Source organism: Cherax quadricarinatus, chromosome 42, assembly GCF_038502225.1.
Source record: "Cherax quadricarinatus isolate ZL_2023a chromosome 42, ASM3850222v1, whole genome shotgun sequence".
NCBI lineage: Eukaryota > Metazoa > Arthropoda > Malacostraca > Decapoda > Parastacidae > Cherax > Cherax quadricarinatus.
Window position 1 is genome coordinate 26,351,074 of NC_091333.1, and position 19,510 is coordinate 26,370,583.

Sequence of the window (19,510 nt, forward strand, 5' to 3'; positions counted from 1 at the left end):
ACATCCAACCCCATGGAACTCCCCAGTGCCACAATTGATTTTACAACAGACATAGGCTCATTAGGGTCAATCCCAAATTCTTCAAAATCCCTCTTGTCGACACAATCTGGCCACAATTTTCTCTAGGCAGAGTTCAAAGTCCTGGTAGTCACTCCCTCCCAAGCCATACCTATAAGGGTTATGCAGTGGAGGATGCTGAAGTGTTCTCTCCAAAATTCCCTTAGGGTCAAGTGAGTGTCTGTGGTCACAGTCAAGCACATGTGAAACATTGCTTTTGTGTAGAGTTTTTTAAAGTTTGCAATAACCTGCTGGTCCATGGGTTGGAGGAGAGGAGTGGTATTCGGGGGCAAGAACTTTACTGTGATGAACCCAAACTCCTCAAAAATTAGGTCATCCAAGTTTGGAGGATGAGCAGGTGCATTGTCCATTACTACCAGGCACTTGAGATCCAATTTCTTTTCCAGGAGATACTCCTTCACACTAGGGCCAAACACTTCATTGAACCACTCGACGAAAATTTCCCTCGTGACCCGTGCCTTACTATTAGATTTCCAAAACACACACAATTTACTCTTCATAACATTGTTTTTCCTGAACACTCTGGGATTTTCAGAATGGTACACTAGTAATGGCTTCACTTTGAAATCCCCACTAGCATTAGCACAGAACATTAGCGTCAGCCTGTCTTTCATAGGCTTGTGTCCTGGCATTGCCTTTTCCTCTTGTGTAATGAAGGTCCTCTTTGGCATTTTCTTCCAAAAGAGGCCTGTTTCGTCACAATTGAACACTTGTTCAGGTTTCAGTCCTTCAGCCTCTATGTACTCCTGGAATTCATGCACATATTTTTCAGCCGCCTTGTGGTCCGAATTGGCAGCCTCACCATGCCTTACCACACTGTATATGCCAGTATGGTTCTTAAATCTCTCAAACCAGCCTTTGCTGGCCTTAAATTCACTCACTTCACCACTATTTGCAGGCAATTTCTTTACCAAATCTTCATGCAACTGCCTAGCCTTTTCACAAATAAACGAAGTCATAAGAGTATCTCCTGCTAATTGTTTCTCATTTATCCACACCAATAATAACTTCTCAACTTCTTCCGGTACTGGTGATCTCATTTTTGTCAGCATAGTTACTCCCTTTGCAACAACAGCATCCTTTATTTAATTTTTCTTGGCCACTATGGAACATAAGGTTGTGTAGGGTTTCTTATACATCCTGGACAGTTCGGCCACACTTGTACCACTTTCATATTGTTCAATGATGGTTTTCTTAAATTCAATCGTATTTCTCACCTTCTTTACCACAGGCTTGGCACTAGGAGCTTTCTTTGGAGCCATGGTAGCTTATTTAGTACTTGCAAGCACTAAAATAAATGGAACATTATGAAATATTTCGCTGGAGCACATGAGGGGACCTTTGCTCACTGGTAAACAATGCCAGACTGGCTGCCGCCCTGGCTCACACCGTGGGTACGCGTCCTGGACGAACTACGACTCGCGAGTCAACCTATGAAAAGCGAGTCCATGTTTATACAAAAATACCTCTATGATTGGCGAATTTTACGATTGCCAGGAACTACGAAAAGCAGGGGACCACTGTATATGTACAACAAATTTCTAAAAAAATTTCCAAGACCGTAGGCATACTATTGAAGATACGGTACTATGTTCCACAGTCAGCCCTCCTGGCCCTATATCACTCTCTTATTTACCCCTATCTCACCTATGGAATTTGTGCATGGGGCTCAACAACAATTAACCATCTCAGACCATTAATTACCCAACAAAAGGCTGCAGTCAGAATGATAACACATTCCCACTACAGGCAGCACACTCCACCAATATTCAAAACACTAAACCTACTCACCATACAAAACATCCATACTTATTACTGCACCTATTACATACATAGAACATTTAACTCTGATATTAACCCTTCCCTCAAACATCTTGCCAACCTGAACAGAACACATGACCATAACACAAGGCACAGATCACTCTTTGATGTTCCTCGTGTCCATCTCACGCTATGCAAAAACTCAATGCACATAAAAGGCCCTAAAATCTGGAATTCATTACCTGTAAATATAAAAGAAACACTATCTGTTTATAAATTCAAGTCTCTTCTCAAAGATCACTTACTCACCCAAAACCAAATAAATACTGAATAACTGAACCTTATAAATTGTATATCTTAAATGTTTCTCACAATTATATCACATAAATTTTAAACTTAAGACCCAATCTAACTTTGTTATTTTTTAAATACACTACCTAACAGAATACTCCATTCGACTGAATGTACAGCAATGCATGCAACCATATGACTTGTCTTTGTAATACTCATTTGTGCTTTATTGTTATCTGTTTACAATAATGTTTTATCACTGATTACATCATTGCTTAGTTAATCTTAAGTTAATTTTAAGCCAGCCCATAATGCTATGCATACAAGTGGCTTTGGCATGCTGCTCTTACCTGTATTTTTTGTGCCTCTGTATGTATGTTCAAATTATTAAATAAATAAATAAATAAATTATCCCTAGTCTTTCTGTCCTCCAGTGTTGTCAGGTTAAGTTCCCTTATCCTCCCCTCATAGGACATGCTCCTTAGCTCAGGGACTGCTTTCATTGCAAACCCCTGCAAATTCTCCAATTTCTTGACGTGCTTGACCAGTTGTGTGTTCCGTACTGTTGCTGCATACTCAAGTATGGGCTGACGTACACAGTATGCAGGGTTTGCAGTATAGTGAATGATTCTTTAATTAGATATCTAAAAGCTAGTCTTGGGTATATCAGATGCGCATTTGCTGCAGCAGTTATTTGGTCGATGTGCACCACAGGTGATATACTTTGTGTAATACTCAGATTCAGAGTCAGATTCAAATTCATATTAGTATTTATTTCAGCATGATGCAGTGTTTGTACAGAAATGATGACATTTAGGTGTGCATGCAGAAAACCCCTTAGTATAAGAACATAAGAATGGAGGAACACTGCAGAAGGCCTACTGGCCCATACAAGGCAGGTCCTTATCAAAACCACCCCTTCCCAAAGCTACCCAAGATTTACCCCCATTCCCAAATGACACCAGTCAAACCCAGTTCCTCCCACTCATATATTTGTCCAATCTCTATTTGAAGGTACCCAAGGTCCTAGCCTCAATCATCCTGCTCAGATTGTTCCACGCATCCACAACTCTGTTCGAAAACCAGTACAGTGGAACCTTGAATTACGAGTTTAATCCGTTCCAGGAGCTAGCTCGTAACTCAATTTACTCGTATATCAAATTAATTTTCCTCATTTAAATTAATTGAAAAGCCATTAATTCATCCCTGCACTCTGGAGAGACGAGAAAAAATACAGTGGACTCCCGGTATTTGATATTAATCCGTTCCTGAGAGCTCATTGTATACCGGCGGAACATGTGAGCGTGGCTCAGGCCGCACATTGGACGAGTCTCGGACAAAGAGCGGTGAGCGGGTGTTTGGGTGGTGTGCGAGGCAAAATTTTTGCGAAATAAGCGAGCGGTATGCGGATTGTACGGTATGCGATGCGTGCGGTATGCGGGGGTCCACTGTACTAGTAGTAGTACGTATGCATGTATGTGGTGAGGGGCTCTTGATCTAGGGAATTTGTTCTGTTCTCTGGGTCCCTAAATTAATAATAATAATAATAATAATAATAATAATAATAATAATAATTTATTATTATAATAATACGTACTAATAATGATAATACATAATAATTATTACGTATAATATAATAATAATATAATATATAATAATACAGTGGAACGTCAAAAATCGAACTTAATCCGTTCCAGGAGCTAGTTCTAAATTTGAAAAGTCTGAAATTCGAAGCAATATTTCCCATAAGAAATAATGGAAATACAATTAATCCGTTCCAGAAGTTGGGTTTAGTGTTTGGAAGGAGAATCCCCCTCCATGAGGACTTCAGGTAAAGCCCTCTCTGGGGTTACTTCCCTTCTCTGTCTTTTAATGCCACTAGGACCAGCTTGAAAGTCACTGGACCCCTGTCTCACAAAATAACTGTCCACAGTCCTCTGTTTCTGGCACCTCTTTAACATTTCCCTAAAATGGGACATGGTTCTGTCACTGAACTTGTTGCAAAGATGGCTTGTTTCAGCTTGCTCAGGGTGGTACTTCTGCACAAACATTTGGACATCATTCCACTTGGCACAAATCTCCTTAATCTTTGAAGAAGGCACCTCATCCACTCCCTCTTCCTCCTCCTCTGAAGCAAGGTCCTCAGCTGTGGTCTGATACTGCTCCAGATGAAGCTCTTGCAGCTCTTCAGTGGCTCGGTGGCCTGGTGGCTAAAGCTCCCGCTTCACACACGGAGGGCCCGGGTTCGATTCCCGGCGGGTGGAAACATTTCGACACATTTCCTTACACCTATTGTCCTGTTCACCTAGCAGCAATTAGGTACCTGGGTGTTAGTCGACTGGTGTGGGTCGCATCCTGGGGGACAAGATTTGAGGACCCCAATGGAAATAAGTTAGTCCTCGATGACACACTGACTTTCTTGGGTTATCCTGGGTGGCTAACCCTCCGGGGTTAAAAATCCGAACGAAATCTTATCTTATCTTATCTTAGCTCTTCCCTGTGGTCCTCCATCAACTCTTCCACATCATCACCACTCACCTCCAACCCCAGGGTGTTCCCCAATGCCACAGCAGAGTCCACAACAGGCAGAGGGTGAGCTGGGTCAGGGTCAGCCTCAAACCCTTCAAAATCCCTCTTTTGGACACAATCTGGCCACAATTGTCTCCAAGCAGAGTTCAAAGTCCTGGAAGTCACTCCCTCCCAAGCTTTACCTATAAGGCTTATGGAGTTGTAGATGTTGAAGTGATTCCTCCAGAACTCTCTTAGGGTCAACTTAGTGTCTGTGGTCACTTCAAAGCACTTTTCAAACACTGCTTTAATGTAGAGTTTTTTGAAGTTAGAAATGACCTGCTGGTCCATGGGCTGGAGGAGAGGAGTGGTGTTAGGAGGCAAGAACTTCACTTTTATAAAACTGAAGTTCTTAGACAAGAGGTCTAATAAGTTTGGAGGATGAGCAGGAGCATTGTCCATTAACAGGAGGCACTTGAGTGGCAATTTCTTTTCCTGGAGGTATTTTATCGCACTGGGGCCAAACACTTCATGGACCCACTCTTTGAAAATTTGTCTTGTGACCCATGCCTTATGATTAGCTTTCTACAAGACACATAACTTGTTCTTAAAGACATTGCTTTTCTTAAACACTCTGGGATTTTCTGAATGATACACAAGTAAAGGCTTCACTTTAAAATCACCACTAGCATTAGCACAGAACAAAAGAGTAAGCCTGTCTTTCATAGGCTTGTGTCCTGGCAGTGCCTTTTCCTCCTGTGTGATGAAGGTCCTTTTTGGCATTTTCTTCCAAAACAGGCCTGTTTCGTCACAAATAAACACTTGTTGAGGTTTCAATTCTTCACTGTCTATGTACCCCTTAAGCTCCTGTACAAACTTCTCAGCCACCCGTTTGTCTGAACTGGCTGCCTCACCATGTCTTACAACATTGTGTATGCCACTACGCTTCTTAAATCTGTCAAACCAGCCTCTGCTGGCCTTAAATTCACTTTCAGCACTGGCTCCAGGAGTTTTCTGTACCAGATCTGCATGCAACTTCCTTGCCTTTTCGCAGATAATCGTCTCTGAAACACTATCACCTGCAATCTCTTTATCCTTGATCCACACCAGTAACAACTTCTCAACCTCTTCAACTATTTGTGGTCTTTCTTTGGTTAGCATATTAACACCTTTCGCAACATCAGCTTCCTTGATTTGTTCTTTCTTTGACAGGATAGAACCGATGGTCGACTTGTTTTTCCCATACATCCTGGCAAGCTCAACAAGTCTCACACCATTCTCATACTTCTGTATTATTTCCTTCTTCACATCTATGGTGTTTCTCACTTTCTTTACCACAGGGGTACCACTAGCAAGTTTCTTTGGGCCCATGGCAGCTTATTTCACAGTCCCACAAGCACTAAACATAACTAAATAATCGTAAAATGCATGAATGAGAGCGCAGGTTAGTGTTCACTCAAGCATAAACAAAGCTAGACTGCTCACAGCGCCTGCGCGGGGACGCGAACAGAGCGGGCCGGCAGACAGGTCCCATACCCAGCGGTCCGAAAATAGGGGCACGTTCGATAATAGGGACACAGTTTGTCCGAAAAAATGGTCCTATTTTCGAAACGTTCGATATGTGATACGTTTGATTTTTGAGGTTCCACTGTAATATAATAATACAGTGGACCCCCGGTTAACGATATTTTTTCATTCCAGAAGTATGTTCAGGTGCCAGTACTGACCGAATTTGTTCCCATAAGGAATATTGTGAAGTAGATTAGTCCATTTCAGACCCCCAAATATACATGTACAAACGCGCTTACATAAATACACTTACATAATTGGTCGCATTGGGAGGCGATCGTTAAGCGGGGGTCCACTGTACATGCATATAATATAATACATACAATAATAATTATAATAATAATAGTACATGTATGTATGTACTGTGTATAATTTAGTTTGACAACACCACCATCAGACAGCATTGTCAATCAAAACAGTGGTCACCAGTGCACATGTGCTTACGGAGTTACCCTTGCGGTGCAAGGAATTCTCATGATTTCCTTATGTTTTGTGCAGTTAATTCGCCAGATTTCTTTCTTCTGACCATGTGTCCTAAGAAAGCAAGTGCAATGGACAGAAGAAGAGGATGATTTGCATGGAATTAAAGCAAGAAATGATTAATAAGCACAGACTAGGTACTAGGGTTGAGGACTTAGCGGGTTGAGTACAAGCGTAGCCCCTCTACTATATGTACAATACTAAAGCAGAAGGAGTCTATAAAGGCTATAGCGCCAGCAAAGGGCGTTACAGTAATTTCTAAACAGTGGACCCCTGTCAATGAAAGGATGGAAAAGCTGCTGTTCACATGGTTGACAGAGAAACAGCTCACAGGAGATACCTAGTATAGTGAGATAAACATAAAAATTGTACATAACAGTTCTTAAGATTATTATTATTATTACAATCAAGGGGGAAGCGCTAAACCCATAGGATTATACAGCGCCTGGGGGGGGGGGAGGTATTCAGGCTTAATTCGGGGAACTGGAGCACAGATCCAATTCCCTAAATCAAGAGCCCCTCATCATCATCAAGGAGCCTTCCTAGAAGGGCAGTTCTTAAGAAAAGTGTGAACTGACAGGATATGCCACTCTGCATTTCTTCTCCAAGGTACGTAAATGCCGTATGTACACCAGATCTAATTCAGTTAGCCTCACAAACTCTGTTTTCTCTTATAACACCTCTGACGTTTTCATAGCGAGAATGCGCGACCACTCCTGACCACAATCCTCCTTCCTCTGCTGTCCATTTAATGACATATTTTATTAATTCTAGAGTGTATATCAGGTTTCTATGTTATTTATATTGTTTATTATGTCATATTAGATGAATTGTAACAGATAAATAAGCCATAGAGTTGATATTAGGGTTATTTTGTCATGCCTCCCGAGAGCAGGAATTCAGCTGGAACGAATTAATTGCATTTCAGTTAATTTAAATGAGGAAAATTTACCCAGCATGCGAACAAATCAGGATACAAACAAGTCCACGGAATGGATTAAATTTGTAACCCGAGGTTCCACTGTAGTATCTTCCCATGTTCTTACTGTAAGAGAAAATGGAGTATTTTTGAGGCTAACTGCAGTAGATCACAAGGACCCATGGTTAGAAAAAAGAAATTTGGCCAAATGACTTTAAAAAAAATGTAAACAAGCATGAGAGAACTGCCCCCACAGGGATGTAAACATATTTACTGCTTACCTGCTGTGCCAACTAGCAGAAGCAATCTGAATTATTATTACGTACATATTATGCATTAATAATAATAATAATAATAATAATAATAATAATAATATTATTTTTTTTTATTAGCACACTGGCCGATTCCCACCAAGGCAGGGTGGCCCGAAAAAGAAAAACTTTCACCATCATTCACTCCATCACTGTCTTGCCAGAAGGGTGCTTTACACTACAGTTTTTAAACTGCAACATTAACACCCCCCGTCTGGAGTGCAGGCACTGTACTTCCCATCTCCAGGACTCAAGTCCGGCCTGCCGGTTTCCCTGAATCCCTTCATAAATGTTACTTTGCTCACACTCCAACAGCACGTCAAGTATTAAAAACCATTTGTCTCCATTCACTCCTATCAAACACGCTCACACATGCCCGCTGGAAGTCCAAGCCCTTTGCACACAAAACCTCCTTTACTCCCTTCCTCCAACCTTTCCTAGGCTGACCCCTACCCCGCCTTCCTTCCACTACAGACTGATACACTCTTGAAGTCATTCTGTTTCGCTCCATTCTCTCTACATGTCCGAACCACCTCAACAACCCTTCCTCAGCCCTCTGGACAACAGTTTTGGCAATCCCGCGCCTCCTCCTAACTTCCAAACTACGAATTCTCTGCATTATATTCACACCACACATTGCCCTCAGACATGACATCTCCACTGCCTCCAGCCTTCTCCTCGCTGCAACATTCATCACCCATGCTTCACACCCATATAAGTGTTGGTAAAACTATACTCTCATACAACTATACTCTCATACATTCCCCTCTTTGCCTCCAAGGACAAAGTTCTTTGTCTCCACAGACTCCTAAGTGCACCGCTCATCCTTTTCCCTTCATCAATTCTATGATTCACCTCATCTTTCATAGTCCCATCTGCTGACACGTCCACTCCCAAATATCTGAATACATTCACCTCCTCCATACTCTCTCCCTCCAATCTGATATCTAATCTTTCATCACCTAATGTTTTTGTTATCCTCATAACCTTACTCTTTCCTGTATTCACTTTTAATTTTCTTCTTTTACATACCCTACCAAATTCATCCACCAACCTCTGCAACTTCTTTTCAGAATCTCCCAAGAGCACAGTGTCATCAGCAAAGGGCAACTGTGACAACTCCCACCTTATGTGTGCTTCTTTATCTTTTAACTCCACACCTCTTGCCAAGACCCTCGCATTTACTTCCCTTACAACCCCATCTATAAATATATTAAACAACCACAGTGACATCACACATCCTTGTCTAAGGCCTACTTTTACCGGGAAATGATCTCCCTCTTTCCTACATACTCTAACTTGAGCCTCACTATCCTCGTAAAAACTCTTCACTGCTTTCAGTAACCTACCTCCTATACCATACACCTGCAACATCTGCCACACTGCCCCCCTATCCACCCTGTCATACGCCTTTTCCAAATCCATAAATGCCACAAAAACCTCTTTAGCCTTATCTAAATACTGTTCACTTATATGTTTCACTGTAAACACCTGGTCCACACACCCCCTACCTTTCCTAAAGCCTCCTTGTTCATCTGCTATCCTATTCTTCGTCTTACTCCTAATTCTTTCAATAATAACTACCATACACTTTACCAGGTATACTCAACATACTTATCCCCCTATAATTTTTGCACTCTCTTTTGTCCCCTTTGCCTTTATACAAAGGAACTATGCATGCTCTCTGCCAATCCCTAGGTACCTTACCCTCTTCCATACATTTATTAAATATTAGCACCAACCACTCCAAAACTATATCCCCACCTGCTTTTAACATTTCTATCTTTATCCTATCAATCCCAGCTGCCTTACCCCATTTCATTTTAGCTACTGCCTCACGAACTTCCCCCACACTCACAACTGACTCTTCCTCACTCCTACAAGATGTTATTCCTCCTTGCCCTATACATGAAATCACAGCTTCCCTATCTTCATCAATATTTAGCAGTTCCTCAAAATATTCCCTCCATCTTCCCAATACCTCTAACTCTCCATTTAATAACTCTCCTCTCCTATTTTTAACTGATACATCTATTTGTTCTCTAGGCTTCCTCAACTTGTTAATCTCACTCCAAAACTTCTTATTTTCAACAAAATTTGTTGATAACATCTCACCCACTCTCTCATTTGCTTTCTTTTTACATTGCTTCACCATTCTCTTAACCTCTTTCTTTTTCTCCATATACTCTTCCCTCATTGCATCACTTCTACTTTGTAAAAACTTCTCATATGCTAACTTTTTCTCCCTTACTACTCTCTTTACATCATCATTCCACCAGTCTTTTATCTACCAATACATAATCCAACAAACTACTGTCATTTTGCCCTACATCATATCTTGTATACTTATTTATCCTCTTTTTCTTAAAATATGTATTACCTATAACTAAACTCCTTTCTATACAAAGTTCAATCAAAGGGCTTCCATTATCATTTGCACCTAGCACCATTGTCATTTGCACCTGGCACCCCAAAATTACCTACCACACCCTCTCTAAAAGTTTCTCCTACTTTAGCATTCAGATCCCCTACCACAATTACTCTCTCACTTGGTTCAAAGGTTCCTATACATTCACTTAACATCTCCCAAAATCTCTTTCTCTCCTCTACATTATTATTATTAGTATTATATTATTATTTTTATTATTATTAATTTAGGGAACTGAAGCTCTATCATTATTATAAAAATACAGTAGACTGCCATTGAAGAATTACTGCACAATTTTAAGTAACATATCGCATAATTAATTTAACATGGTTCAGTAACTCACATGTGTCCAGTCTTTCTCTCCTACAAGGCAGCTGTGTTTGTCAGTTGTGTTATGATATTTTAATGACTATATCTTGTATCTGCCAAGCAATCATGACACCCAGTAGCCATACCAGTGTTGCTGAAAGTGGCACAAAGAGGTATAAGCACTAAAGTCTTAGAATTAACAAAGATATTAGATAAGAGATAACCTGTAGCCATAACTGAAGTGTTACTTTGTACACAGAAAAAGAGGTTAACGTGAGTTTGTGTGACTGACTGAATGATTGACTTACTGAATGACTGAGTGACCTGACTAACTTACTGAGTGACTTGACTAATTTACTGAATGACTTGACTGACTTACTGAATGACCTGACTGACTGAATGAATGACTTGACTGACTTATTGAGTGACTTGACTTACTGAATGGCTTGACTTACTGAGTGACTTGACTGACTTACTGAGTGACTTGACTGACTTACTGAATGACTTGACTGACTTACTGAATGACTTGACTGACTTATTGAGTGACTTGACTGACTTACTGAGTGACTTGACTGACTTATTGAATGACTTGACTGACTTATTGAATGACTTGACTGACTTACTGAATGACTTGACTGACTTACTGAGTGAATTGACTGACTTATTGAGTGACTTGGCTGACTTATTGAGTGAGTTGACTGACTTACTGAGTGACTTGACTGACTTATTGAGTGACTTGACTGACTTACTGAATGACTTGACTGACTTACTGAGTGACTTGACTGACTTATTGAATGACTTGACTGACTTACTGAATGACTTCAGTGACTTACAGAGTGACTTGACTGACAGACAGACTGACTGAATGACCTGACTGACTTACTGAGTGACTTGACTGTAATAGTATTATTATATTATTATTATATTATTATTGCTGAGAAGAAAAAAAGAATGATTTCCATGGAATTAAAGCATGAAATCATATATAAACAAGCTAGGTGTCCAGGTTTTGGGTTGGGGGAAGAGGGAAGGAGGAGCTGGCTCGTAACTCAAATGTTGGTTCATAACTCAGAGCAAAAAAATCAACGGCTCGTATCTCAAAAAGTTCGTAAGTTGGGACACTCGTAAATCAAGGTTCCACTGTATATGGATTAAGATTATTATTAAAACTAAAAATGTATGAGGCTCTAGGTATACTAAGATTCAGTCAAAAAGTTAACTCTTTAGCACCTGATTTAGTACCTTTGTTAGCACCTAATTTGCTAAGTAACATACACTTTTAAGGATATGGTAAAACATGCACTTATAACAATATGGTAAATAATCACTTACGACAAATAGTCAGACAAGAGGAACAGGGTATGTTGCACTATACTAAAGCACTATACATGGTTGATGTTATGTTGAGATGCAGCTTAACAAGATTCAGTCAGAGTAGTGCATGTGAGGAAATGTGCTAGGTTTTGTTTATTTCTTATTTCAAACCTGCCACCCGAGTCTGATAATTTTACCATAATTAGTGTAAAACACTGTTTGATTACTACATTGTTATTACGTTTAAGTTTTTGAAGTCTGTAAAGTAGGTTCTGTCGCTCTCTAGTTAGGCACTCATTAAGATAGACATTACTCTTTTTCTTGATGGAGGAACTTATTAGGTCCTTTTCTACATCAATGGAATTGAATCTTAACACTCTGCTTTTGACCCAGCCTGCCTAGCAGTTGGGCCTCCTTGATATAGGTAGTTTCAATGTTAATATGTATATCATCTTTTATTAAATGAAGTGCTTTGTTGGTCATAATGTTCAAATAGGCATCACCTGTTCTGCTCTCAAACATAATGTAGAAGGTTTTGACAATATTAAGTGTAATTTTATTGACACTCATCCAGGTTAATATTTTTACTGGCTCTTCATTAACATTAGTGTTGATTGAGGCAAGATTAGAGTGGGAGATGACATAAGTCATGTCATCAGCAAAGAGAATAGGTCTAGGTTGTTGTGATATGTTTGGAAGATCGTTGATGTATAAGAGGAAGAGCAGCGGGTTAAGTACACTTCCCTGTAGTACTCCAGTATCCAGTGATCTTGTTGAAGAGGTTGTCTCCTTAATAGAGATGTATTGATGTCTGTTAGTAAGGTAGGATTTGATATATGTTTGAGCATGGCCTCTTATACCATAGTGATCAAGTTTGTGGAGTAGGATGCTGTGGTCTGTATCAAAAGCTTTCCTAAGTCAATAAAGAGTCCTAGTGGATATTCATTTTTTCAAGTGCTGTGTAAAGCAGGTCTAGCATTTTTACAATTGCGTCATTTGTACTTTTGCTTTTCCTGAAGCCAGATTGGCAAGGGTTGAGGATGCGTTGCACTGGTATAAAGGAGTATAATCTCTTGTGTATGAGTTTCTTGAAGATTTTGGATATCAGTGGTAAGTTTGATATTGCCCAGTAGTTGCTTACATCTTTGGGGTCACCACCTTTGTGTATTGGTGTGACCCTTGCTATCTAAGTTTCATTCTTCTATGTGCATGTTATTTATGTATTGTACCAGTCACAGTATTGTGCCTTGTAATTCTTTATGGTAGTAGTATTGTCATGATGAAAGAGCAGACACAGTATTGGTAATGATCATTCTGTTTCAGTCTTCAGGTTAGAGAAAACAATCGGCTTAGATGAATCATTAAGGAGGGGGAGCTGCTTTTAAAAAAAGAAGATTAAACATTTTGGGGAATAACTTTTTTTTTTTTAAATATCTAGATCTAGAACTTATTGTATATATCTGATGATAAATATGTAATAATGTAATTCATATTTTCAGATTAAGTTTCACTAAAAGCATCGGCCATGGGATTGGAGGACATAGTGTCTGTCCTGGAGACATACAGAGGCCGGGAGAAAACTATGCGTACACTGCAGTATGGCTTGCTCTTTGTTACTCCACTAGCCAAACAAAATGTTAGGTAGGATCACTAGTTGTATAGTTGTATTTTAATGTGTATTTTTTATGAAGAGGAAGAATATATTTCTCTTTTTATCTCCTACTCCTCATGGAAGTATTGCTGCTTCAGTGTTCATTATTATGCACTGTTACTGTCACCACTGCAAGTGTAACAGTAACTTCTACCACGTCATCTGCTACTATTATTGCTGTAACAAGTAACATATATCCTGGACCATAACCTGACCCTCTGTATAGGTCAGTTCCTAACATTTTGCCAAAACTTTCTTAATTTTTTGTACATCTCTTGTATAATTTTACCTTAGTTTTTGAAGACTTAAAGGTTTAACCCTTTGACTGTTTTGGTTGTATATATACATCTTACGAGCCAGTGTTTCGGACGTATATATACTCAATAATTCTAGCGGCTTCAAATCAAGCAGGAGAAAGCTGGTAGGCCCACATGTGAGAGAATGGGTCTGTGTGGTCAGTGTGCACCATATAAAAAAATCCTGCAGCACACAGTGCATAATGAGAGGAAAAAAGCTCTGACCATTTTTTTGGATTAAAACGTCGACTTTGAGGTGTATTTTCGTATAGTATTTATCGTTGTATTCTTGCTTTCATGGTCTCACATGATAAAATGGAAAACATATTACAGAAATAGAGATGATTTTGAAATTGAGCTCAAAGTAGCGGAAATGTTCGATTTTTACCGATGTTCAAGAGTAAGCAAATCACACCACATGTCCAATTCATGTCAACTGGGGAGTCTGATATTCTTTCACTAGTGCACTGATATTATTTATACCATTTTTACAATAATGCAGTAGCCTGCATAACAATAAATCTTCTATTTTTTGTATGAATAAAAAATAAAAATAGAAAGCAATATAAGATGGGCCTAGAGATGTGACTAATGATATGTTATTTTAGTGCCAAGAAGGTCTACATTGTTTATTTTGGACCCTATTTTTAAAATGGCATCCTTTCTACTTTGTGTGAAATTGGCCAAATTGCCAATTTCTGACCACTTTATTGGGTAGTTCAAATCAGTAAATGGGAGATTTCTTGTACTCAACTGATAGAAAAAATGGAGTTCTGAAGAAATAGCTATGAGTTTGGTCAGCTGGAACAACGGAATTGACCAAAAATAGGGCTCAAAGTCGGCAAAATCGCCGATGCGTATGTGTTAGCGCCGAGACTACTAACTTAGCGGGAGTGTAATTCCGTGAGTTTTCAACCAAATTTCATACTTTTGGTGCCATTACCATCAGGAAAAGATTCTCTATCATTTCATAAGAAAAAATAATTTTTTTTTTCCAAAAATTTTTTGACATAGAATGACAGTTTCAGAAAGGGGCTTGCGACAGTCAAAGGGTTAAGTGGTTCTAGTGTGGAAAATACTTTACCTGAAGGAATGATCGCAGATGATGTGATGTTCTTGAGTGTGGGTACTGCTTGCTGCTCATCCCCTGGGATGGAAACTGTCGTCTTGCTGACCACAAAGTGGAGCCAAGTGTGGCACTTTGATAACATTGAACACAACAGTAAGATTACCCGCATCCCTTGTGTGTTGAAGAATCTGTTGAGATGATAGATTCAACAAAACTAGGTCCACATGAAAATTAAGTCACCTTGCACTGTTCTTTTATTTTGTTGAGAAGTCACAGATGAGATGGGGGGAGGTGTAGGCAATCTAAGAAAGTGGAGCTCTTGTGTCTTATATAGAATCTTGCAGTCCTCCCTCTCCCTCTCTCTCTCTCTCTCTCTCTCTCTCTCTCTCTCTCTCTCTCTCTCTCTCTCTCTCTCTCTCTCTGTCTCTGTCTCTGTCTCTGTCTCTGTCTCTGTCTCTGTCTCTCTGTCTCTGTCTCTCTCTCTCTCTGTCTCTCTCTCTCTGTCTCTCTGTCTCTGTCTCTCTCTCTGTCTCTTTTTTTTTTATACAGGGTTTGACAAGGTTAAGGATCCCTAGCTTTATTGACAAGCTATTTACAGGTTAAGGATTCCTAACTTTATTGGCAAGCTAAGAGCTGTTACCTACATCAGCTCATTTGAAAGCATTTTTATTGTTATTAGACATACAAGTAGGGAACAGGATGAAATTCGAACCATCTGTGGGCCAGCATTTTCATTTGATCAACTGACTTTATCTCGTTGACATCATTATGCTGTACGAATGTGTTCCATACTCGAGTCATCCTGGGTATATATGATCTCAGATGGAGTGATGTTCTGGAGAAGGGTACAGCCAGAGTGAAGTTGCTGCTTTCTGCCCGTCTTGTGGCATAAAAGCTTGTTTCACGCTGTCCTCGAAGTGGATCCAAGTGTGGTACTTTGACAATATTGGCCTTGTACATAACAGTAAGGCCACCCACATCCCTCCTATGTTGAAGGCTCTGCTGAAATGACAGATCTATCCAGGATAGGTCCAGGCGAGAGATGAGACGTCTTGCTCTGTTCTCTACTCTGTCAAGCAGTCGCAGATGAGAGGGGGGGGGGGCAGGCAAACCAAGAAAGTGGGGCATACTCAAGGTGTGAGCATACTTGTGCCTCGTATAGAATCTTGCAACCCCTACTGTCAAGCAGATGCGAGATACGGCAAAGTGCTTTAAGCTTCCTGGCTGCCTTGTTTGCAAGATTTACAACATGGTTCTTCATGGTTAGTTTGGAGTCAAATTTCACCCCAAGGATATCAACTTCTTCTCCAGGTGCCAACACCCTCCCATTCATCCTTACTACTGCACCAGCATTACCATCATGGTGCCTAGAGACAATCATCATTTGCATTTTCTCAGGTGCAAATGTTACTTGCCATCTATTTCCCCAAGCTGATATAGCTCTTAGCTGGTGATTGATGTAGCTCTCTCTGTCTCTCTCTCTCTCTCTCTCTCTCTCTCTCTCTCTCTCTCTCTCTCTCTCTCTCTCTCTCTCTCTCTCTCTCTCTCTCTCTCTCTCTCTCTCTCTCTCTCTCTGTGTGTCTGTCTCTCTCTCTGTGTCTGTCTCTCTCTCTCTCTGTGTCTGTGTCTGTCTGTCTGTCTGTCTCTCTCTGTCTGTCTGTCTCTCTCTCTCTCTCTCTCTCTCTCTCTCTCTCTCTCTCTCTCTATGTCTGTCTCTCTCTCTCTGTGTCTGTCTCTCTCTCTGTGTCTGTCTCTCTCTGTCTGTCTCTGTCTGTCTGTCTGTCTCTCTCTCTCTCTCTCTCTGTCTCAGTCTCTGTCTGTCTGTCTGTGTCTGTGTCTGTGTCTGTCTCTGTCTCTCTGTCTTTCTTTCTTTCTTTCTTTCTTTGACAACTAACAGAACTAAGTTACCACTTGATACAATACCATTTCATTCCTGCTCTGTGACCAAGCATGTGTAAACAGCTTGATGACAGCAGTCAGTCAGTAACATTAACTGGCAGAGTCTGTTAATGAAAGTCTTGCTATTAATTTGTGTGTTTGCACACTCCTGCAAAAGAATCATAGCCTTTGCAATAAACATTGCCCTTGAAAAACCAAACAGTTCACTACAAAAAGACTAAAAAAACCCTGGCTAACCCACAGTTCCTCAGATCCATTGGCACAAAGCTGAACTATGAGAAACAGTTCAGGCTGGGATTAATATCCAAAGAAGAGTAAAAAATTATACATCAGCACTCACCAATTAGAAAATTGAAGATTCATACTTATTATAATAATAATAATAATTGCAATTTTTTATCATTGAATATAATAAAAATTATGTACAGTAGGGTCCCACTTATACGGCGGGTTAGGTTCCAGGCTGTCGCCGGAAAGCAGACATCGCCGGAAGGCAGAACGCCATTTTTCTCCATTTATAAATGCATATAAATGCCAGACAACACGTTTACACTAAATTATATTAAGTTAGTAATAGAACCAGGCATTAAAAACACACAAAGTAAAATACATTCACAGTAAATTCATTACTTATCTTAAAGTATTTGTAATCTTAATGTAGGGACAGAGGTGAGTAGTACTTATTTGTAGGAAGTCAGGTGCAGGTAGCCCAGGTGTAGGTAGCCCTGGCTCCCCGTCTCATACTTAACCCCTTCAGGGTCCAAAGCCAAAATCTGAAGTGGTGCTCCAGTGTCCAAGAAATTTTGAAAAAAAAAAAAATTATTTTTTCTTACAGAATTAAAGAGTATATTTTTGTGAAGGTAATAACACAAAAAAAATTGTTCTGATCAGTACTTACCGAGATACAGCGGCGGGAAGTTGACCCAAAATGACTGGGTGGCTGCACCATCAGTGACTTCTGCAAAATCCCATTTTTTTATTTTATGTTTTTTATACTTTTTTCTTTTCTTTTCTAATTTTTTTCTTCTAATAACATTTGTGGCCTGTGAGACCAGTATAATGTATATTGTATAAGTGTACACTCATTGTATTCAACACAATAACTGCACTAATTTGTTTATCATTATATTGCTTACAAAACTTGTTTACAAGTTTATTGTAAACAAAATGATGAAAATATTAGTGTGGTTATTGTGATGAATACAACGGTACCATATAGTACCATATGGTACAATGGTGCCATAGGGTGCAATTGTACCATATGGTACAATGGCACCATATGATACAATGGTATCATATGGTACAATGGCACATGATACAATGGTACCATATGGTACAATGGCACCATTTGGTACAATGGTACCATATGATACAAGGGTACCATATGGTACAATGGTGCCATATGGTGTAATGGTACCATATGGTACCATATGATGCAATGGCACCATATAGTACATTGTACCATACAGTACAATGATACCATATGGTTCATTGTACCATATGGTACTGTTGTATTCAACACAATAAACACACTAATATTTTCATTATTTTGTTTACAATAATTGTTTACAACAAAAATATGCAAAAATGTTGTATATTAGTAATGTTCTATTATACATTTACAAGTGTACAGGAACTTGACATGTTCCTTGAGGTGGATGACAAAGCACTTTGTCTCGGAAACTGCGGAGTCAGTAGCTAGCTTGTGTCGCCACTCACTCAGTCTTGGCTGGTGTCTCATGCCACCAACACCTATTGACCATATGGTACACGATATCATATGTTACAGGATACCATATGGTACATTGTACTATATGGTATAGGGTACCATGCAGTACAGGATAACATATGGTGCAGGGTACCATATGGTGCAGGGTACCATATGGTGCAGGGTACCATATGGTACAGGGTACCATATGGTGCAGGGTACCATGTGGCACAGGGTACCATGTGACACAGGGTACCATGTGGCACAGGGTACCATATGGTACAGGGTACCATATGGTACAGGGTACCATACAGTACAGGACACCATATGGTACATATACAGGGATAACTATGGAAATAAGTCACCCTGGCTTTTTTGGGTTATCCTAGGATTTTATACGTATGCTGCTATGTATGATAATCTATGTAATTGTATTTCTGTACACCTGAATAAACTTACTCAAGCGTATGTGGCATCATAAGTAAGTTTATTTAGTTATACACAAATAAAGTTACATAGAATATCATACTTAGCAGCATATGTTTGGAGAACCTAGGATAACCCAAAAAAGTCAGACAGACTTATTTCCATTAGGGTCCCTGTACCCTGTACCATATGGTATAATGTACCATATGGTACAATGTGCTATATGATACATTGTACCATATGGTACCACTCTACCATATGATACCATTGTACCATATACCATTGTATGACGTGGCACTGTTGTACCATATGGTACCATTGTACCATATGGCACAATGGTACCATATGGTTCAGAACCATAGAATTCGTCTTCATCTCCACTTCCATCAGTCTTTGAACTGTAAGTTGTGAAGAGGAGAGTCAGAATTCGCCAGAGAGTGAGTGGGGAGTGAGAGCTTCCTTGCCGCCGTCAGGCACAATGAACAAAGCTACG

General features: G+C 39.8%; 1 protein-coding gene across 7 annotated transcripts in view; it reads left to right on the plus strand.

The window, feature by feature from the left end:
- LOC128695724 (peroxisomal membrane protein 11C-like) overlaps positions 1-19,510 on the plus strand; it is a 342,218-nt gene that overhangs the window by 16,438 nt on the left and 306,270 nt on the right. For 6 of the 7 annotated variants that reach the window (XM_070093444.1, XM_070093447.1, XM_070093442.1 and 3 more), the window contains exon 2: positions 13,468-13,609. In XM_070093444.1, coding sequence (XP_069949545.1) covers positions 13,494-13,609 — 116 coding nt within the window. In that variant the 5' untranslated portion in view covers positions 13,468-13,493. Of the gene's footprint in view, positions 1-7,144; positions 7,297-13,467; positions 13,610-19,510 lie in introns of those variants that run through there. The other variant, XM_053786549.2, reaches the window with a different exon arrangement.